The sequence below is a fragment of the Tiliqua scincoides genome, chromosome 1 (assembly GCF_035046505.1).
Source record: "Tiliqua scincoides isolate rTilSci1 chromosome 1, rTilSci1.hap2, whole genome shotgun sequence".
Lineage (NCBI taxonomy): Eukaryota > Metazoa > Chordata > Lepidosauria > Squamata > Scincidae > Tiliqua > Tiliqua scincoides.
Window position 1 is genome coordinate 220,346,529 of NC_089821.1, and position 22,506 is coordinate 220,369,034.

A 22,506-nucleotide genomic window follows, 5' to 3' on the forward strand; every position below is an offset into this window, starting at 1 on the left:
AACCATAGGTAAGAATACTGTTGTCTTTGTTGTGTGATGTGTGGCTGTCTTTGTTAGTTCATGCATTGTGTTAATTAAATGGTAATTAGCACTAAAATCTGAAATTAAGAATCCATGAGCAAAGGCCGCCATGCAAGTACAGTATTGTGAATTACTGCATCCTGCTGCCACACGTGTTCATTTTCCAGATGAATGCTGATCTTAGAAATACTTAAAGGCAATGATCTGTGGAAATTCCCTACACGAGAATTGAAGGATACTATAAGTGCATGAATTTTCCCTGAATAGCTTGCCGTGACATGGAAATGCCACTTGAGGCATCTAAAGCAGCCAGCATATCAAAATGATCTTTTTAAAAATTGCAATTACCTCTGCAGAGTATCTGGTCAGGTAGATAGTGTGCAACTTTGGCCTACGTTTTGCCCTGGAAAAATGATACCTTGAATTTCAAATTGGTATTCTTTAGCAGGGGTTTCTCAGATTTTTGCCACAGTTATCAGAATTTGCATTTGCCATCCCCACCTAACCCAGGCACATAAGAAGCTTTGTGTTTTTTGCGTGCACTACCCGTACTTGGTAACTTTTCTATCAAAGTCTACTTCTGTTGGTAGGCAGATGTGTCACTTTGAAGGCTGGGCATCTGTAGTGATCTGTGTATGGAGAGAAACAGGTTTCATGCTTCCTCTGGTATGGTTGAAGTGTAAAGTCTAAATTGATTTTTTGTAACTTCTTTGACTTAGGTGATTCCTCACTGATAAGAAGTTCGAAATTGCTCTTGGAGTTCAACAGTACGAAGTCTTGTTCACATCAAGGCACTCCGTTGCAAAGCAACATCCAGTTCTCTTGTGGGAAGACTTTGGTTAGTATGGTGTTTATTAACTATCTTTGCTGCAAAAGGAGCAAGTATGTTGATAGCAGTAGATCACCATGCATGCCTCATTCTCATGAAATTCTGTCACTTTTGGACCTGGAAATTCATCTGTGCCTTGACTGTCTCTTCTTGGTTTAGTCCTGCAAGCATGTGGGGTTACTGAAGTCTGTTGAATTATTCCTGGAGCATGTATGTGGAGAGGAGCACTAATGTTAAAAAATATAGGCACATGCACACCTTTTCCTGTCAAATTCCTGTTGGTTAGGCCGCAATCCTAACCAACTTTTCAGCACTGACATAAGGGTAATGCAATTCCGAGGTAAGGGAACAAACATTGCCTTACTTTGAGGAGGCCTCTGTGACTGCCCCTCAACTGCTGGATGCAGCACATGCCTCACTGGCACAGCTATGCCAAGTGCTGGAAAATTGATTAGGATTGCATCCTAAGGATGTTAAAGTTCTTGTGACATTGAGTCCTCACTCCTGTGTTGTGGCATGCTTTGTTCCACCCTCTTTCACCTTTCCCCACTTCCCCTTTTAGCTGACCAGATACGGACAGGAATATTATGGCTTCTGTGAGCTTTCATGTCCTCCAAGAAACTCAGTGATGTTTGCATTGGCTAAGCAGTGAGATTTTGGTCCAAGTTGGCCCAGGTAAACCGCTCCAATCATGGAATGGGAATATTGGCTTTAACTAGGTCTGAGTCAAAACAGTTTGTCTGATATAATATGTTTGTCCCTCGCTACCAATGTCGAAGTGTCTCTAGGGCTTAAGCAACACTTGTGTTCACTGCCCCTTCTTTGTTCCCTGTTTGTTGCTGCCCTCATTTAATGTTTAATCAGGTTGTGCTGACCCATGTAGCAGTTGGTGTTTTGAGATGACGACATCTTAAATAACTGTAAATAAAATTGTGCTGGTCATCACATCTGATCAGGTTAAATGGCAGTAAGGGCAAAGTGGCAGCAGAGAAGTGGGAGATACCAGCTACCATAGAAATATGTATTTGAGAGTATTTTGAAATAGACATTGCCATTTGGCAAGTATTTGGTGCAGCCTCAATTTTAATTGATTGCTAGCACTTAAGGGGTATGAATGAAAAAGCAGCCAAACATCCCATAGAAGTAAAAGTCTAGTATAACAAGTGGGTGCATAATTCACTGACAATTTGTGGTACCTGGCAATCAGTACAGTACCCTGTGAAGCTCTGCTTTTTTTCTTGGGTTAATGGATTAACAGCAATGAAAGTAGTAGTAGTAATAGTAGTAGTAATAGTAGTAGTAGTAGTAATAACAATAATAACTAGGTATTTACATACTGCCTTTCTGGTCATCAGATTACTCCTCTGACTTTATTCAAGGTGGTTTACGTAGGCAGGCGTTTGTAAATCCCTCAAGGGGATTTTTACAATCATAGAGGTTCTCTCTTTCAAGAACCAACAACATTTCAGAATGGATCTTCCTGGTTTGGTCTCACTTCTGGCCTCCAGTTCTCCCATGCAGGCTGACAAGCAGCTCCATCTCTCACATGGAGGGCAGCCAAGACGCTTCTTGCTCACACCAAGAGCAGGTAGAATCACTCAGCTCGGTTTGTCAGATGCTTCGAGGTCTGCTGTCCTCGAACGGGCGACCTTCTGATGTTATCTTTGGGCTAACGAAGGCTCTACCCTCTAGACCAGACCTCCTGCCCCCAGTAGGAAAACATGTAGGTGGCATGTGGTGAAATTCAGGAATGAAAAGGAGTCTGAGATGAGTTTCTCATGACGTAGCAGAGATTTCTTCCTTCTGTATAGTTCTTTGCTTTGCCTTTTCCATCTTCAACCCCCTTCCACCATGACTCTTTTATCAGTAATTTTTATTCAAGTGTTGAAAGAGCACATCAGTGATTTTTGTAACCTCTCAGTTATCGCTTACTGAAATGTCCCCCATGGGTTCCTGCATGTTCTTACTTTGAACAACACATTGATAAATTAAACTAATTTGGTCGCATTTATCATTCTTAGTGTGTAATCAGTGCATGGTGTATTTTTACTATCTGTAGTCCTTGCCTTATTTATCATACTGTTCTTCAGACTATTGATTACACAGTGTAGTACCTCCAGTTCCATTATGCAGAGGGAATGAAGTAGACTCTTGGCTGCAAAAGATCATTCAACCACGAATGTCCTGCCAGATTGCTTTTGTGATTCTTAGCTTGGGTGGTTAGTTTCTTTTAATAAATCAAGCAGATAACAGATTTTAACTTCCTATTTTTTAACTTCAAAATATGAAACTGAGCACTTTGTCTTGCCACTTTCCTAATTTAGGGTTCCCCAGAATTTGTGACCTCCGATGACTGTGTGCACTACTTTGAGTGGAAGACATTTGTTGCGTGCAAGAAAGACTCATTCAAACCAATAAAAGAGGTAAGTGATTTTTCTGCTGTCTCTTCAAGGATCCAGCAGTGTTCTACTGCATTGTTTAAAATGAGTACAGTCAAAATATATTTTTCTGGTTTTTTAGCAATGTCAGATTCATAAACTCCTAGGTGGCTGTTTTTTTTTTCTTCAGGGTTAAATAATCAATTACTCTGAAGGGACTCTGCAATCCTTGTTGGCTGCTATCAGCGCCCACTTTCCCAAACGCATTCTGTGGGGAGTCCTGGTGGAGGAAATGCCTTTAGGTGCCCCTTGTATGATGACGGTTCTTCCTCCTGGTTGTTCCTGCCACTCTCACAGTCATTCAGAGAGCGAGTGCTTGGGAAAAGCAACATGAGGAAGAGCAACCATTGCTTCCATTCTGTCTTAGGGGCAGGAGGCAGTGAACAAATGATGATGGCAGCAAGCTGTTACAGAGAGCTCCAGGTCTTGGGATCTGTCCAGTCATGCTGACCCCAGCCCTTTTGTGTCTGTTTGGGCATCCTGGCATTTTCCCAGTTCTAGTGGTGAAGAATAACTCATGATCTTGGTTAAGTTTCTAGGAGCTAATAAAAATGTGCATTCTTATTTTTCCCTACTGAAATGACTTGAAACTATGCATACCTGCACAACCTGTGCAGATTTGTTTGTCTGAAAAATCATTTTCCACCTTTTAACTAGAAATTTTCAGGTTTGCCTACAGAAATAAGAAAAGCTGCCAATTAGAATATAATCATAACAATACATGAATACTTCCCAAAATGCTGCTTTTAGTGCTGTTTCATTAGAGTGCTCCTTGGCTATGATTCATCCTGCAGCCAGTGGGAGCATTGTATTCTGGCTAGTGTGGGCCAATTGGCTCCAATGTCCTGCCTTAGCCTATAGCACTGTTTCATGCAGTGCTTGGCTTGCAGGAATGTATTCCCTGTATCATGGGAGAAATTGCTGTACTAAACATAACTGGCAAAGCAGAAAACAGGAAAATAACTAAAAGCATAGTATAACAACAGACTGACTAGTCCTTTGGAATGCTCTCCTGTTTGTGGAACATCTCGCTGCATGAGTTTTCAGTACCAAACCAAGACCTTTTTATTAAACTTTTAAGGGCGAGTTAGCCTGTTGTGGCACCATTTCAGAAAAGGCCGTTTCCTAGCCTGCCTCATCTCAGACAGTGGAGGCATCTAACGTGAGGTCCCTAAATGAGCTGGCAGGCAGATTCCTGTGGAGTAGGTAGTCCTTTAGAAGTCTGTCTTATTATGCAAAAGATCAATGAGAGCTGGTCTGTATTCCACTAATATTTGTTGTTTTTTCCAGGTACCCTGCTATGTTTTCGACGACGACCTGCAGAAGCGAGACCTGAATCCATTGATTAAGATTTCTGGAGTGTATCCTGTAGATGACTCGGATGATGACCTGGAGCTGTTAATCAACGTCTGTAGAAACATAGGTCTGAACATCTGTGAGCTTTGTATTAGATATGCTATAGTTCAGCTTGCTTTCTCCATCTTTTAGTCTTGCTTCAAATTGCTGTATCGGAATCTTTCTTTTAATGGTTTGAAAGTAATCAGGGAAGCCTGTTATAGAGGAAAAGCCTGAGGAACAAGACTAAGAAAGAAAAAAAACTCATTTGGCCACAGAAGTGAATTTTTTGTCTTGCCTAGTCTTATTCATCAGTCTATTTTTTAATAGAAAAAATCTCTTATTTTTTTTATAGAAATGCAGCATCTTTACAATAAAGATTCCATATCTAATAAGATAGGAATGGAAGTTTCCAAAGTGATAGGTTGTGCCTGACCAAGGTCTTATTTGTTCTATTTATGTAAAATAATATGATGTGTGGATAATATCTAACGTATTAACAGGAAAGTCAACCGAAGCCAAGAATTGTCCAGAGGATGCTGCAGCTTGTCTCTTGAAAGGTGGTCGTGCTTTTAACATGGGGCGTCCTAGAGAACCACTCAAACAACATGATAAAAACAGGTGTGTGTGAAACCACTGAGATATTTTAAAGAAACTATTATTTGCTAGCATATTAAATGGCACACAAAAGAATAAAACTGTTAAGTCAAATGCATCATTTGATGGCAAAATTTCCTTTTTTCTGTCACTACTGAGGCTGTTGGAAGCTTGAGAATATTGGTTTTATGTGTTTTTTCATCTTCAGTTTTGGAGTTATGTTAGTTCATTTTTAATGTTTTGGGCTGCTGTCCTTTATTTAGAAAACAGAAACACTTGAATTCTTTACTGATTATGACCAGTTCTCAATTTGTTGGAAGTTAGAATCTGAATAGCTAGATTGTGATGTGCCACAGGATCAGGCAAGCATCTGGTTCTTGAATTGTATACATTTCAGCAAGTTATTCTGAAGACCACTTATGATAAACTAACTCCCCATGGTCTCTACTTTCTTCCGTATGGAGGCACAAAGTTCTTCTAGGAATTCTACAAGCTGTAACCAGCCTGCAGGCGTTATGTTTGACACTCCTGTCACAGACTACATATTATACTCCACAACATTACTTGTGGGAATTAACTCCATAAGTGGGAGTGAGGCTTTCAGGGTGATCTTTCTCTCTTCCCAGTTTTATCCTCATGGTGGCAGCCAGGTCTACTGATTTATTTTTGGGCCCTGTCATAGGGACAGATCTGAAGTAAAGAAGGGAGACACAAGGGCACTTGTACATCCCACTCACACCACCTAAACTTAAATACTTTGAAATTATGGCAAAGTGGCAGCACATAGTTAGTCCTTGCTATTTATGTGTGACACACAACTGGAAAGCTACTGTCTTTTCCTGTTTTATTATTATTATTAACAATAATAACAACAACAACAACAACAACAACAGTATTTATATACTGCTTTTCAACTATATGGATTTTATTCTTGTCTTAAATGGATTTATTCTTGTCTTCCAGGCTTGTAATGAGATATGAGACAGAACTTGGTGATGAAAAGCCAAGTTTCTGTGGTGGTCACAGTCCAGCAGTGACGGTTACTTTTGTGTGTCCGCAGGGGAGGAGAAGTGAGGTAATGCAATCTCCTGTGGCATGTTAAGTCAGTACTGAATACTCAGGAAAACTCTTGGCTCATGCCCTTGGCTCCTATAATCAAAAATTAGGTGACTTGTCTCAGTTAAACATGCAGTGTAGATTCCAAATCTAAAGTTCTCCAAAAAAAATGAGGGGAAGCCAAAAGTTGTTGTAAATTAAATCACTTTATATTAACACAAGCAATTCATGCTTTGCTGTCTGGGGGAACTAGTGCCCAGATTTTAGCACATGCCATAAGGGTTAACCTAATCTCCTTCTTGTTATGGAGGTACTAATCATATGCACTGGGGATCCCTTGGGAAAGGTGTGACATCCCTGCACTTCTCAACAAGTTAGGACTGTATGGTGTGACAAGAGTAGGGAGTGAGGCAGTGAAGTTGGTTGTCCATTGGCTCATATCCTAAGAGCCGTCTTGGCACTGATGCTGCATTGTTGAGACTGTAACTCTGGTCAAGCGAAATGCAGCCCACCTGCATGTGTGTGTTGTCACACTTATAGGTATCGTGGCTGTTTAACAATGACTTGGGCTGCAATCCTGTAACACTTACCTGAAAGTGAGCCCCGTTGAATAAATGGAATTTATTTCTGTGTAAATACGTATGGGATTGTGCTGTTAATATAGTACCTGAACCCAACAGGACTTAAGTGAGGAACTTCTATTGCTCAGTGGGCTTTTAGTAGCTATTGGAGAAATTGGTCAACCTTTCAGTTTAATTGCCTGGCAAGCACTTTGAACTAATGTACAAAAGTCAAAGTGGTCCTAGTTCAGCAAATTGTATTGTAAGCCATCTCCAAAATGGAGTATATTTGGAAGCAGGCCTGGCTGCCATGTAAGAGCAGCACCCTCCACTCATGCCAAGTGTTAGAGACCATGAAGGCTCTGCCACTTTTCCTCTGTAGAAATAGATCCATAACCAGGCAACTGTGAAGGAGGTACATATTAAATCTCTCTGAAAGAGGGAGACACAAAATGTATCCAGTACAGGGAAGAATGTGAATTTAGGGGCCTTTAAATTATGTATAGTGCTGGCTAGTTCTACTCACACAGAGTAGGAATATGTGTTTCAGTGGGAGTACATGTGTTAAAAAATGTGGAGGACTGGTTATAAATCTGGTTTCAAATACCTTTCTTTCATTGCAGGATACAAACCCCAAACTCACTGCTCAAAGCAACTGCAGGTATGAGGTTGAATGGGTTACAGAGTCTGCCTGTCACAGGGACTACCTAGAAAGTAAAAGCTGTGTTCTGACCAATGAACAACATAATATCTATGTGAATTTGACATCCCTCACACAACCTGCAGGTAAATGTCCTCTGTCTTTCAAGGATGGAAGTAGGGGCATTGTGGGTAGCAACTGTTATCAGTAGCTCTACTTTGTACATCAGTGCAGGTAAATAGCAATTTTGCCTGGGATTGTAGCACTTCTGGAAGTGTCCATTGAAAGGTTTCCAATGCTTAATGCTCCCATGGCCGTGAGTTTAAAAAGCATCTTTGCTGAGGTGTGTGCTTTGCACAGGCACAGAGACTAATTTGAAGGTGTTTTTAAAACAAGGGTTTTGCCTGTATCCCTTATAGAAAGGATACAGTCCTATTTGGATTGTACCATGTGCCTGCATTATGTCTTTAATATATGAATTGGAATTTGCCAAAGATATGCGCATGTCCTTGTTGAAGGAATAATTAGTGGAGAATGAGAAAACTGTGTGCTGCACAGGAATCTAGACTCAGTCCTGCTTCGATAAAAATAAGAATTGTGGCTTGCATCACTTTGTGACTAAACCTTTTCTGGGGAATGATTGCATGGGCCCTTTGAAGTGGCTGAGTGAAAAAATTGGAAAGTAATGCAGGGACAAGGGTGTGGAGCAGGAACTGACATGCAAGTAGGTCAGAAGGATGGAAATGGATTACACTGCCATTTCAAGTGCCTATTTGCTTGTGCATATCCACTGAACTAGTTTGACGGAACATATGCTTCAACCATCCAATTCCTCCCTTCCTTTAGGCTATGTGGCACCTTACGTTGCTAAAGACGAGGAAAAGTATTACTATTATTTGAACGTATGTGGGAAAATAACTAGAGGTGGTTGCAATGATCAGTATGTTTCTTCATGCCAAGTCAAACCTCAGAATAATCAGCACAAAGTGGCAGGAAGGTTTGCGCATCAAACCCTAAGGTGCGTACTCATTTCTTCAACTTAAAATTCTTAGAAATTTATTGGTTGTCATTCAGGAGCCTGATAATTCTAATTCGGTGTTGCATGGAGAGGACAGTCCTTGTGAGATGAAAGACCCCTGTCTGAAACACTGCAGTGTAGGCAGTACCAACCTAGATGAAACAAAGATCTGAGTTGGCGTAAGGCAGCCTTCTGTGCTCAGATTGTTTAGCCGTCCAGAAACTGGCTTCTGTGTTACCCGGTTGGTCCTGCTCTAAAAAGCTCCTGTAACATTTCTTTAGTTTCCTCCCGTTGAGTTTGTTCTTCCCCAAGGTGCTCATTTCTTTAACAGTCTGGGCAAATGTTGTTTTGACCTGCTGTGACATGCTTTTTGTATTTGGCAATGTAAACAAGGTAAGACAGTTGAGAATATTACATGAGCCCTTAATTAGTTCAAAATCCAAGATCATTGTAGTTTCTTTCATCACACTAGGCTTAACTCACACAAGTGACGATAGACATGGCTTTTGGAATTCGGATAGCTGTTTTAGCCTAACTAGATCAAGCAGACTGTGAGTAGATTAATGAAAAAATGACCAGCTGTTTCAGGTGGTTATGGTCATGGCAGCAAAACATATGATATTCCATGTGGCTTTTCTGTAAACATTAAAGAAGGCCCCACTTTGAATCAATGCCTCAGGGTATTCTGTGTATTCTGCAGGTGCACGTGCTGAGATGCTTGCACTGATTTGTGGGGTGGTCCTGAATAGAAATTTGTGGGGCTAGGCCAGGCAGGCATAGTATGGTTATACCAAGCTGTTCTACAAGGGCTATTCAAAAAGTAACCTTAGTAACCAAAACACATAGACGAACAGGCCTTGCTGAGGGAGAGTCAGCATGGCTTCTGTAAGGGTAAGTCTTGCCTCACAAACCTTATAGAATTCTTTGAAAAGGTCAACAGGCATGTGGATGCGGGAGAACCCGTGGACATTATATATCTGGACTTTCAGAAGGCGTTTGACACGGTCCCTCACCAAAGGCTACTGAAAAAACTCCACAGTCAGGGAATTAGAGGACAGGTCCTCTCGTGGATTGAGAACTGGTTGGAGGCCAGGAAGCAGAGAGTGGGTGTCAATGGGCAATTTTCACAATGGAGAGAGGTGAAAAGCGGTGTGCCCCAAAGATCTGTCCTGGGACCGGTGCTTTTCAACCTCTTCATAAATGACCTGGAGACAGGGTTGAGCAGTGAGGTGGCTAAGTTTGCAGACGACACCAAACTTTTCCAAGTGGTGAAGACCAGAAGTGATTGTGACGAGCTCCAGAAGGATCTCTCCAGACTGGCAGAATGGGCAGCAAAATGGCAGATGCACTTCAATGTCAGTAAGTGTAAAGTCATGCACATTGGGGCAAAAAATCAAAACTTTAGATATAGGCTGATGGGTTCTGAGCTGTCTGTGACAGATCAGGAGAGAGATCTTGGGGTGGTGGTGGACAGGTCGATGAAAGTGTCGACCCAATGTGCGGCAGCAGTGAAGAAGGCCAATTCTATGCTTGGGATCATTAGGAAGGGTATTGAGAACAAAACGGCTAATATTATAATGCAAATCTATGTACAAATCGATGGTAAGGCCACACCTGGAGTATTGTGTCCAGTTCTGATCACCACATCTCAAAAAAGACGTAGTGGAAATGGAAAAGGTGCAAAAGAGAGCGACTAAGATGATTACGGGGCTGGGGCACTTTCCTTATGAGGAAAGGCTACGGCGTTTGAGCCTCTTCAGTCTAGAAAAGAGACGCCTGAGGGGGGACATGATTGAGACATACAAAATTATGCAGGGGATGGACAGAGTAGATAGGGAGATGCTCTTTACACTCTCACATAATACCAGAACCAGGGGACATCCACTAAAATTGAGTGTTGGGCGGTGTAGGACAGACAAAAGGAAATATTTCTTTACTCAGCGTGTGGTCGGTCTGTGGAACTCCTTGCCACAGGATGTGATGCTGGCGTCTAGCCTAGATGCCTTTAAAAGGGGATTGGACAAGTTTCTGGAGGAAAAATCCATTATGGGGTACAAGCCATGATGTGTATGTGCAACCTCCTGATTTTAGAAATGGGTTATGTCAGAATGCCAGATGCAAGGGAAGGCACCAGGATGAGGTCTCTTGTTATCTGGTATGCTTCCTGGGGCATTTGGTGGGCCGCTGTGAGATACAGGAAGCTGGACTAGATGGGCCTATGGCCTGATCCAGTGGGGCTGTTTTTACGTTCTTATGTTCTAACCTTCATTTGGCTTTTTAAAAACAAGAATGAAAGAAAACAATCTGATACTGCTCAAAAGTTACATAACATGCTAGCACTTCACTTCCATGTAATCTCCACCTGAATCAAGGCAGTTGTTTTATCCTGGGACAAGCTTTTGTCTCCCCTCCTCAAAAAAGTTGATGCTGGGGAGCTAAGCCAGCTTGCATTTGTGTAAATGAAAGGTGTGATTCTTCTCCATGACAGTGCTCAGGCAACTACTTTATTTTATGTAACTGAACTTCCTGTTTCATTGGCACAAATGTGGCAAGTCCAAGTTAGAAAATAACTACCCTTGGAGTGTGACAATTTTAGTGAGTATGAATGCAAAATTCTGAGTCAAATTCTTATGAACTAAACTGGACTGTTAATAATTCTGATGAGTTTCTTCTGCACCTGTTCTTAAATTCAGATTGTCATGTAGCCACTTTGGTTTGGTTTCCATGGAGCGTGGACCCCTTAAGTTCTCTTCTTTACATCAGTTGGTGATTATTAATCAGAACTGTATTATTGTGATTTTTGCAATCAGGTATGCTGATGGGGATCTCGTTCTAACATACCCAGAAGGAGACTCGTGCAGCTCAGGCTTCCAGCGAATGACTGTCATAAGCTTTGAGTGCAATCAAACAGCAGGTGATAAACGTGGTTTGCTTTGAGCAATGTATCTTGCTTTTGCTATAGAAATGATCAACAGTTGTCATGCCTGAGTTGTGGGCTTTTTAGAGGCAGACTAAAGGGAAATGGGATACTGCCTGAGATTGGACCTCTGGTCTTACCCAGCAGGACCTTTCTTGTGTTAAGAACATGTCTTCCACCATCAAGAAAGAAATTAAGCATCTTGCTGGCACAGTGCACATTCAACCACTCTTCATAGCTTTGTGCCCTATTGGGAAGAACAGTATATCCCATATCAGTGCAACTAAAGAATAAGATACTTGTGGAGGATAGGCATAACTGGCTGTTGACTATGATAGAGAAATGAAACCTTTGTATTAAGAGGTCATATAGTCTAGTGTTGTTGATGCTGGAGGCAAATGAGGAATGGGCCTTTAGTACTCTTATTGGGAGGTTTCCAGAACCATGCAGCTGGTCCTGATTAGAAACAGAATGCTGAACCAGAGGACTGCTTGGTCTGACCAGGCTAAACAATTCTTGTTATCCATCCATATATAGCACAACTTTAATTTCTTAAGAGGGGAATTTCTTCCAAGCTGTATGGTCAGTTCCTGTACCTAGTACTTCAGAGTATGCTTCTACCTGAGAACTGAATTTTTCTTTCTAACTGTGGACTAAACTGGTTTAGCGGGTTTCATAATCTTCCTCCTTGGTGGAGTTATTCTGTGTTTAATATTAGTGTATTTTTTTTTGGTGAATGTTCAAAAGTCAATGATGGCAAAGGAGTCCCAGTGTTCATGACTGAAACAGACTGCACATATTTCTTCACCTGGGAAACAAAATACGCATGTGTTGGAGAAAACGAAGCTCTCCCTTGCATGGTTGCAGACCATAAGAAACGCTATGACTTGGCACGACTGATTCGTCATTCTGGTATGGCTGTTTGAAATTTTTTCTTATTAAAAGACATGCGCTATATTTTTCTGGCTGTCTCATCTTCTGTATCTCAGTTGCAGGTGTTTTTAGAACAGAGACCATAGAATGATATTTGACTGGCTGTTTAAGGACCATCCAAATCAGCAAGACCATTCATTGTCTGGTAGCAGTATATCTGGCTGGTCAGTGATGAGATAGTGGTGGTTCTTCAAAACAAAGGGAATTTGTAGTTGAGGGACAACAGAAAATGGTTCTGTCCATTCTGGCTATTTTGATGGTCAGAATGAATCATAAGGGATGCTACTTTGAGGAACATGGGTCACTGTCGCCTTTAAGCTGTCAATTTTTACTTTAAAAGCCTTAACTGTCTTGTCCTGCTTGCAATGAAATGAGCCACCATATTCTGCACTAGCTATAAACATCTTCCAGAACCTGATCTGTACGTGTTGTGTGCAGACCTGAAATTATAGCAATTTGCAAGGGTAAAGGTGGGTGTTTTATCAGTAGGGCAGGATTGCTCCTGTCAAGTGCTTCTGCTGTACCTGACTTTGAAAGGCACATAGATTTGTTCTAAAAACACTGCAAACTGACCCAGCGTAGGAGGGTCTCTTCCACCTCTTGTGGGTGATGACCTCCTTCTTTTCTTAGTCCTAGATTAATATGACTGATAAAGTGAATGAAATGGTGGTAGAGATTAATCTGTTTTCTGTCCTTTTTATGTGATTTGTGCAATTATCACTGCTGTGTTCGTCTAGCAAAATGAGCTGTGCCTCCGCACTTGATATCCCAATTTTCTCCAGATCAGTCTTCCAGTCTGTCATTATCTGGTCTGTCTTTCAATAGTCTTGTTCTTATTCAACAATGGTTAAGCAGGGTAAGACCCAAGTAGTCCCACTTCCACTTGTTGGTGGGTTCTTGAAACAGCATTGTTGCTTGCACAACACATGCATTTTATTTCAGGTGTTTGTAATGCTTGGTAAGAAAAGGCTGAGTGTCCTCCAGAGGATTACCTGTGTCATTTTGCTCAATTTATAACTGGCACAGACTAGCTTTTACAAGATGGTTCTTAGTTGACAAGTCCGTGTGCAATATTAACCCTCTGGTCAAGTGTGGGTTTAAATCTAAAATGTGACTTCTTGATTCTAGAGTTGGAGCAGAACTGGGAAGCCGTAGATGGTAACCCTGTTGAAGCAGACAGGAGGCACTTTTTTATAAATGTCTGTCACAAGGTACTTCCAACAGGCGGAGCAGTGAACTGCTCAAGAGAGGCATCGGTTTGCTCGGTTGGTGAGTATGTGACTGAATAGGGTCAGTGCTGTTTATCTTTTTTTGTTTTTTTGCAGTAGATCAGCACTAGAGAGAGAATAGTGTTGGCTGCAAAATTTACAATCTCAGGTTTTATAAGTGTATTTTGAGATACAACTGCTGAAAAATATACGGGAACTTGACCTATAAAATGTTCTTGTACATATTATCACCATGTATCCTGTTCAGACTTCAAGCTTTTTCTTTATCATTGACATTTCTTCCTCCTTTATTTCCCATGTTCAGTCTGTCACCAGATTATGCCTTTTCTTCCTGTACAGTATTGCAAGAATTGGGAAATGCTGTTCCCCTGACCAAAAACTGTAGTTCACACCTTGGTTGTCCTTTCCTTGACCCACTGCAACCTCTATCCAGCACTCTGCTACAAAAATCATTCACCCCTCTCATTGCTCTGACCACATCATCCCCTGTCCTTGAGTCCCAGCACCTGCTCCCCATCCATTCCCAAATTTAGCCCCAGTTTCTTGTCCTTTCCAATTGCCCTCCAGGCCTTATACCCTTGCGTTTGAACTTGTATTCCTCTATACTCCTTCACTCAATATTTCACTATCCTTAGTTCCTTGAAGGTCTCTGCCTCCTTCAGACACCTCTGCCCTTTCTCCCTTGCCACCCTTATGTTTGCCATCCGTATGTTAATCCAATCCCTGCTGTATCTAACCTGAGAAGATGTAGAAGAGCAAACACATATTCTTTCTCTATCTTCATTTCCTTTCTCCCTTTCCCTTGTATCTAAATTGTAAGTCCCTCAGAGTAAGGGACTTTTTCTCTCATTGAGAAGCACTATGCAAATTTTAGGTGATGTGGAAACAAATGGAATTGTCTTCTGTACTTGGGAAGGCCTCTTGGTATCTTGTGATGTAGCATGTTGGGAAGTTGGGTTTAGGCTGATCAGGTTATGGCAGCTGTTGCAATTTGTCCATAGACAAGTAGACTAAACGAAAGAGAATTTTGAAAGTCTGCTTGACTTAGAGAGTCCTTTTATTATTCTCTACATGTAAATGTCCCTGAAGGACAGGAATGAATGTACTACTTTTGTTTTTTTTAATTACTTATTTAGAAATGTCCTTTTTGTTCTCAGCATAAATACGTTTTTAAAATTATCTCCTGAATAAGTGTATCTTTCTGACTTTTTATTTATATGGCCCTTCTGTTGGTTTCTTAACTTTCTATTTGAATGACCTTAAGATTTTGTTTTAAAGCTGGCATTTTTTTTTGTCTGTATGGCTTTTTAGGTAAAGATGGTATAAAAAATCTGGGAACTTTTATGTCTCCTCCTACAAAAGTTGGTCAGAATATTCAGCTTGTTTATTCAAATGGTGATGAATGTGAGGAGCAAGGCAAGAAAATTGAGACAAATATAACCCTTGTCTGCAAACCAGGTGAGTACTGTTTGCCCAAAGGTTGATTAAAGCTAAGATCTGTTAATATAGTTTTGAACAGCCAAACTTCATGGAGGTCTGAGAAGCTGTAATTGCTGTGATGGTGGGTTCAGAATCTGGTCAGTGTACCACACATGCCAAGAACTGTGTCTTACATTTCAAGAACTGTGTCTACAGATATGCCGTGGGCTGCTGTATGTTGTCTTTATGTTGCTTTTGTTCGTAAGCTGCTGTGAGGACCCTTATGAGAGGATAATGGCTTAAAATACTACTACATATTGTCGCAGGATGGTTTAGATTGAGGGAGGGTGACAGGGCAAAGATCATCTGGTAGCCAAGTGTGGATGTGAGCCCGAAGCCAATATTCTAATTTTATCACACCGGCTCTCTTGTCTCCTCTGCAATTTGTCTTAATATCCCCAGTGCCTTCAGAGCTGGCTTTTTGTTCTAGTCCAATTAATCCATGAAAAACTAAGCCAATTGAAAAAGTCTGAATGCTACTCAAAGCTGTGGTCAGTGTAAATTCATTCTCAAACCACCTCAGACACTCGCCCCATAAGTTGACCCCACAGATAAGTTGAGGGCAGGTTTTGAGCCAACAATCATGGAATTTTCTATGACCCTAAGATAAGTTGGGGGTTAAACTTAGGGGGGTGTCTGACTATAGTTTTGTCTGATTTGACCCCAGGCCAGATCTTGAAAAATAACCTACCACTAATTGTTACGTAAGAACTGCAGTCTCTAATTAAAAACATAGTAAAAGATCATAAGATACATGTTTATTTTTTAAATTCTGGTCTTCACCATCTTTTTGTAAGCACTGTCAGAGTAAGTGCACTGTAAACTATATACCAGTAAAACAGTGGTTCCCAGCCTGATATTCACGTACTCCCAGGGACACTCAACAGAACCTTTAGGGGTAATTGAAAAAGAATGAAATAATGGCAGAAAAAGGCAGACCGTGCTCCAGAATGCCTTGCAAGGACCAGCAAGGCAGGAAGGGAGGTAGCTAGTTGGCTGTGAAAGCCCCACCAATAGCTAGTTTTTGGTCATCAATTCATCTATGAACCAGTGATTGAAAACCAGCACAGTAAAAAAGCTGAAACATAATATGGAAAGTGATCAATCACCCAGAATGTCTCAGCACACTTCTGGTGCAAAACAGTGCAAAGGCAGAGTCTTCTGTTCCTCAAACAAATAAAAAGAGAAAACACTGTGATGAATACATGAAGTCTGGGCTTTCATATGGAGGAGATGAGGGCTTGTATTATTAATTACAAACATTTTGCTAATATGAAGGGTACAATTTATGGAAATGGGCTGCCAAGGGATATGCAAGTGTAAAAGGTTGGGAACCACTGCAGGAGATCCATGAATCAAATCCACCTTTAAGGTGTCTGGTGTGTTAAGCCAGAAGCTCTACATACAATACACAACCCATAACACATAACTGAGAGTGTGCAATTCAATTCACAGCAGAGAGCTGAGATATTTGCAACCCTTTTTACTCAGAAGTAGACCCACTGCTTTCCATGGGTGTTATTCTGAAGTAATGGTGCACTGAATTGTAGCCTGGGAAGGAGGATTCCCATCCTGGTGTTTCAAAAAACAGACCTGCTTTGCAAGCATTTGCAAGGCAGAACCAGGCTGCAGCAGAAGGAAGGAGAAGAAAAAGTTAATTTTGGCTGGAATGTCTCTGGAAAGTAACTATAGCCACTAATGAGGTGCCTGCCTGAGTTGAGCAACAGCTCAACTGTTCAGAGTTGAAAGGTTCTGCCCTCTGATTGACCCGGAGATAAGGTGAAGTGATAATTGGAGCTTGATTACTTGGCAAAAATTTCGGGTACTATAGTGAGTATGTATGTCCTCCCAGAAGCTACACATTAAAAAAACAGGGAGTCGGTACTCCTAAATATTGTGGTGTTCTGAAATGGGGAAAAAAGATACTAAAAACATATAAGGCTAAGCAAATTCTGCCTGAGGAGAGACTGAGAAACTCCAACCTTTCTGAGATTAGTGACTGAAACAAGTTATCTGTATTCTTGATCAAATTATGTGAGACTTTGGGGAGTGAAATGCTCCTCCTCATTTTTCTTGACCAGCTTTTGAAAATGAGTGGTGGACAGCCAAACTAATGGTAAAGTTGTTTGTTTTTTATTGCCAGGTGATCTGGAAAGTGCTCCTGTTCTGATTAACTCTAGGCACAATGGGTGCTTGTTTGAGTTTGAATGGCATACAGCTGCTGCCTGTGTCCTATCTAAAACAAAAGGCGACAATTGCAAAGTTTCTGCTTCTCAAGCAGGTAGGTATCCAGCTGAAATCTTTTAAACCTGTTTCAGAGGTTAACTATTTGTGGGCACAATCCTAACCAGGTCTACTCAGAAGTAAGTCTTATTTTGTTCAGTAGGGCTTACTCTCAGGAAAGTGTGGTTAGGATTGCAGCCTGTGTTAATCTGTTGCAGCAGGAAAGTCTTGTTGGCATCTTGGGACTAAAAAAAATTCTTTCTGGGCTTATGTTGAAATAAACGGCACAGATCTTCAAGTGCTACAAGACTTCATTTTGTTAACTCTGTGGATGGCCCTTAAAACCGTACACAAGCTTTAAAATTGTGCACCAGCAGACACTGGTGTCCTGTGCTCATCCTGTTTGCAGTGCTCATCAGCCTAGGCACTACCACGCCTGTGCAAAGGCCCCACTGTAGCACACCCATAGCAAATTTTGCTACTGTACTATTCAGTAAATTTATGAATGTGGGGCAAAGGTTACGAGCCCTGCATCTTTGAACATTTTTGCTGTATGATAAGGCTCCCCCCTCAGTATGGCTTCCTGGGAAACAACCCTACTTTTCAAGAAAAGACCACACATTATATAGTATTGTACTGTAGGTGTACCTTAAATACAGGTTTCCTGTTTCATAGCATACTTGTTACCAATGCAGTAAAATTATTCTTAAGAATATTCAACTGCTATTCAAGAATATTCAACTGCTGCAAAATAGTTCACAATTTTGTTTCCATGGCACGTTGGACTTAAGTACAGATTCCTGGAACCTAAGTAGGGGACTAAGTGTAATTTTTTAGTGTAAACCGGCAACTATAAATGGTTGTGCCATAATATATGACATCTGCGTTAGTTGTCTATCATGGAAACCTATTGTCTTTTTAAGCTGACAAGTTGAGCACGCTCCTAAAAGCTACTGCATTGAACAAAGACTTTTATCTATTTCTGATCAGGGTTTTCTTTTGACTTATCACCGCTGACAAATGAGATTTATAGTGTAAACTCAAGCGTCTACACTTTTTACATCAGTATTTGTGGCACTTTACCAGATAATTTGTGTGGGTCATCATCTGCAGCTTGTCAAGTAAAGCAAAGGTAAGAATTTCTTATACTCCCTTCCCTGAGGTGTGTGTGTGTGTGTGTGCATGCACCCAAATATCTTATGTGGTGGTGACAAAGGCTGACCTAAGCACAGTTAAGAACATAAGAGCCCTGCTGGATCAGGCCACAGGCCCATCTAGTCCAGCTTGCTTTATTTCACAGTGGCCCACCAAATACATCAAGGAACACACTAGACAACAGACACAACCTGCATCCTGGTGCCCTCTCCTGCATCTGGCAATCAGAGGCAGCCTACCTGTACCTACCATGAACCTGTGATAAACATTTCCTCCCGAAATTTGTCCAATCCCCTCTTAAAGGCATCTAGGCAAGATGCTGTCACTGCTTCCTGTGGCAAGGAGTTCCACAGACTAATTACACGCTGGGTAAAGAAATATTTTCTTTTGTCTGTCCTAACTCTCCCAACACTCAACTTTAGTGGATGTTCCCTGGTTCTGGTGTTATGTGAGATGGAAAAGAGCACCTCTCTATCCAGCCCCTGCATAATTTTGTATGTCTCAATCATGTCTCCCCTCAGGCACCTCTTTTCTAGGCTGAAGAGGCCCAAACGTTGTAGCCTTTCCTCATAGGGAAGGTGCCCCAGCCCAGTAATCATTTTGTTTGCTCTCTTCTGCACCTTTTCCATTTCTACTATATTCTTTTTGAGATGTGGCGGCCAGAACTGGATGCAATACTCCAGGTGTGGACTTATCATCTATTTGTTCAATGGCATTATAATATTAGCCATCTTATTTTCAATACCTTTTCTAATGATCCCAAGCATAGAATTGGCCTTCTTCGCTGTCGCCACACATTGGGTCGATACTTTGATTGAGCTCTCCGCAAGCACTCCAGATCTCTCTTCTGTTCTGTCACAGACAGCTCAGTTATTAAGAGTAAGCCCCAGTGAATTTGGTGGGACTTAATTTTGAATTAATAAGCTTAAGATCAAGAAACCTTAGCGGTACTTTCTAAATTGTATTAAACAGTCCTCATCTTGAAGAAAATTATAGAAATCGCCTCGTATCTAAATTACTTCTGAAGGGGCTTATGCTCATTCAATGGGATGTTTAAAGTAAAATGGCAGTCTCTCTTTCCATCCCCATATCCTCTCAAAAACTGCTCTTGTAACTCTCCTTGTTCTTAAAAATAAATAAATAAATTTTCTGCCCTGAAGCATTGGGGTGCTGCTGTTCCGGAAATGTAAAAACATCTGTTTCGGTAGTGTTCTCAAACTTGGCTGTGGTAACAAAGTTTGATCAATTGGAATGTGCATCTTTCTAAATAAAATCTTTATAAAATCTATTACTTGCTATCTATATCAAGCTGTCATTGCTGTATCGTAGTATACAGTATCTGACTGCTAGCTGTATGGTAGGTATCATGTCAGTTGCTGCGTGAAAAAGGACAGATCTCGTCCATGTAGTTTTTAACTTGTGGGCCTTGATACCAGATGCCTCTTGGGAACTGTGACATGAACAATTCTATAACCTTCTGTTTGCATAAACCAACTGGTATAACTACATAGAGAGGTTTTTTATGTGTATTTTTAGTAGCAAGAATGCGTGGAGTCTGGGGATGCCTAGTTCTGAGCTCTCTTACTATGATGGGATGATTCAGCTGAACTATCAAAATGGCACAGTCTACAACGATGAGAAGCACACACAACGATCTACCCATATAACTTTCTTGTGCGATCGTGACGCAGGTGTAGGTCAACCTGAGTATCAGGTAAGAACTAAATGTTGCTAACTCTACATTACACACTCTCACGAAGCCTCTAATATCTTAATATAATGGGAAACTAACCAATCTCTCTGAGTCTTTTCAATGAAGGTGCTAGCTCAGAAGTATACAGTGCTTCTTAGATTTTTCTCTCAAGACAGGAAGGAACCAAAATGGTTTGACATTTTCTAGTTCTAATGACTTTTTTCTTTGCTGTGTTTTTATATGGATATGGTAACGTAGGCAGAAGACAACTTTACATACAATTTCAAGTGGTACACCCAGTATGCTTGTCCAGCGTTACCTGTAGAATGTGTTGTAACAGATCCTCAGACCATGGAGCAATATGACCTTTCAAGGTAAACAGTACAGGAATAGCTCTAAAAATGTAGAATGTGAATGGAAATGCTGAGCAAGAAAGCTTCTGTTGTCCTAGAGCTTTCATTTTGTATGCAGTGCATAGACCAGTAGTGCCATTGCTGCATTCTACCATCATTTGGGAGGAAGGGTTGTCTGGACTTATGACTCCTAAGTGTGTCCATTTGGGGTTCTAGTCTTAAGGTAGTGGGTACTCATGAATTGTAATGTGTGTATTTTTTTTGGGGGGGGGGAACACAGTGATAGCAGTGGCATAGAATCTGAACTAGTATGTTACCCGCACTGAGGCATAAACCCATTGTATTTTTAATATGTATTGCAGTGAGATGTGAGGATGGAAGAGTGAACGAATGTTGCAATGCTCTTCAGTAAAGCTCTCACCATCTGTATTTTTTAATCTAAGCAGATACACTAGAGTTTGGTACTAGTTTTTTTTGTACATTTCAGCTTAGACAGAACGAAAAATTGGTATGCCATGGACAGCTCTGAACAGGGCAAACGCAAAAAGTACTACATAAATATCTGCAGGCCTTTAAATCCTGTCCCGGGTTGTGATAGACAGGCATCTGTCTGTGAAATGACATACAAAGAAACTGATGTGAGTATCTCCATGCTAATGCCTAAAGAAGTCACGAAACAGACTTTGTTGTTATTGCAAGACAAGCAAAATGAGCATTTGAGTGAGTGTAGTGGGTACATATAATGCAGATCTCCCTTTTGTATTTGGGAATGCTGTCAAGATTTTTGTTACGTTGGCAAGATACTTTATTGGTACCTGGTATACTGTCCTAGAAGTAGAATTTGTACTGTGTTCTGGCAATAGCACACTTTTCTTGGGCTCCCAAGTTTGTCCAACATTTTGACACCCTTCCTGCATTGTAAGACTGTGCATAATTTTGCTTCTATCCTTACTGGCTTTTTCTTATACCGCTACTAGTTTGCTACATTTCGTTCATTTTAATCTTTGAAGTCTGTTAAATTCAGCACTAGCTCTTGCAGCATTTTGAAGTCCAGACATTCTTTCTCTTAATAATAACCCATGTTTCACCTTTAATTGGTTTCTTTTCTCCTAGAAAACTGTTTTCTGGTTCAAGGCTAGTATTTTGGAGATCCTCTTCCTTAACTCTCCCCCCTTTTTTGCTCCCTTATTTTTCTAATTGTAACCCCTTCAGGGTTACAGCCTTATGTGATGTTATGTTACAGGCTTCAGCCTTATGTGATGAATTACTTTTGTGCAAGAGTTTTAGCAATTCCTAAATTGGCTGGAACTTGCAGTTGCTGTTTGTAACATGACCGTGTCTATTTTGATTTCTGTATTCAGTTTAAAAGAACTGACTTTTTTTTTTTAAGTGACTGTTTCAGAACAATGTTCTTTTTAATTGCAGGGTGTCTTTTCTGAAGTCACTTCCATCAGTAACCTGGGAATTGCCAGTCAAGGTCCAGTTATTGAAGGACATGGTAGAATCCTCTTAAACTACACCAGTGGCTCCCTGTGCTCCTGGGCAGATGGTGGCAAGAGTGAAGCTTTCACAAGCCTCATCCATCTTGTCTGCTCCAAGGGCACCCTTGTAAGTTCCCAGATAGCATCCTTTCTTCTCCTATAGTGTCACTATAGTGTTATCTGACTAGGCAGTCAATATGAAAGTACTGATGGTATTTGTGGACAAATTCTGGGTGTTATCTCAAGTCCCCCTTGTTACATAGCTTGGACCCATAATGAAAAAGTCTGATTTCATATTCTTATCAGTTTCCTGTTTCTTGGGTGGGCTGACTGGATTGCAGCTAATCTTAGTAAGTAAATCATGTTACAAAGTTACATTGTCATTGTGGATAAAGGTAGAAGCCATTTATGGGTGCTTTGAGACAAGTTTACAGAAAAAGGCAGAAGTTCAGTACATAAACTATACAGTATATTATTTTTCCACATTTTATCTGTTGATGTGACTAATCCGCAGAGTGTTATTAGAACCTGATTTAATATAATTACAAT

The 22,506-nt window shown here is 40.9% G+C and overlaps 1 protein-coding gene across 2 annotated transcripts in view; it reads left to right on the top strand.

The window, feature by feature from the left end:
* The window catches only part of IGF2R (insulin like growth factor 2 receptor), an 85,014-nt gene that overhangs the window by 19,557 nt on the left and 42,951 nt on the right, over positions 1-22,506 (top strand). For both annotated transcript variants that reach the window (XM_066616194.1, XM_066616202.1), the window contains exons 3-19: positions 741-859; positions 3,175-3,273; positions 4,579-4,711; positions 5,127-5,244; positions 6,184-6,295; positions 7,460-7,622; positions 8,323-8,494; positions 11,305-11,408; positions 12,159-12,323; positions 13,473-13,613; positions 14,885-15,031; positions 17,196-17,333; positions 18,266-18,407; positions 19,967-20,144; positions 20,382-20,497; positions 20,964-21,114; positions 21,902-22,084. In XM_066616194.1, the coding sequence (XP_066472291.1) occupies positions 741-859; positions 3,175-3,273; positions 4,579-4,711; positions 5,127-5,244; positions 6,184-6,295; positions 7,460-7,622; positions 8,323-8,494; positions 11,305-11,408; positions 12,159-12,323; positions 13,473-13,613; positions 14,885-15,031; positions 17,196-17,333; positions 18,266-18,407; positions 19,967-20,144; positions 20,382-20,497; positions 20,964-21,114; positions 21,902-22,084 (2,381 nt within the window). The remainder of the gene's footprint in view (positions 1-740; positions 860-3,174; positions 3,274-4,578; positions 4,712-5,126; positions 5,245-6,183; positions 6,296-7,459; positions 7,623-8,322; positions 8,495-11,304; positions 11,409-12,158; positions 12,324-13,472; positions 13,614-14,884; positions 15,032-17,195; positions 17,334-18,265; positions 18,408-19,966; positions 20,145-20,381; positions 20,498-20,963; positions 21,115-21,901; positions 22,085-22,506) is intronic.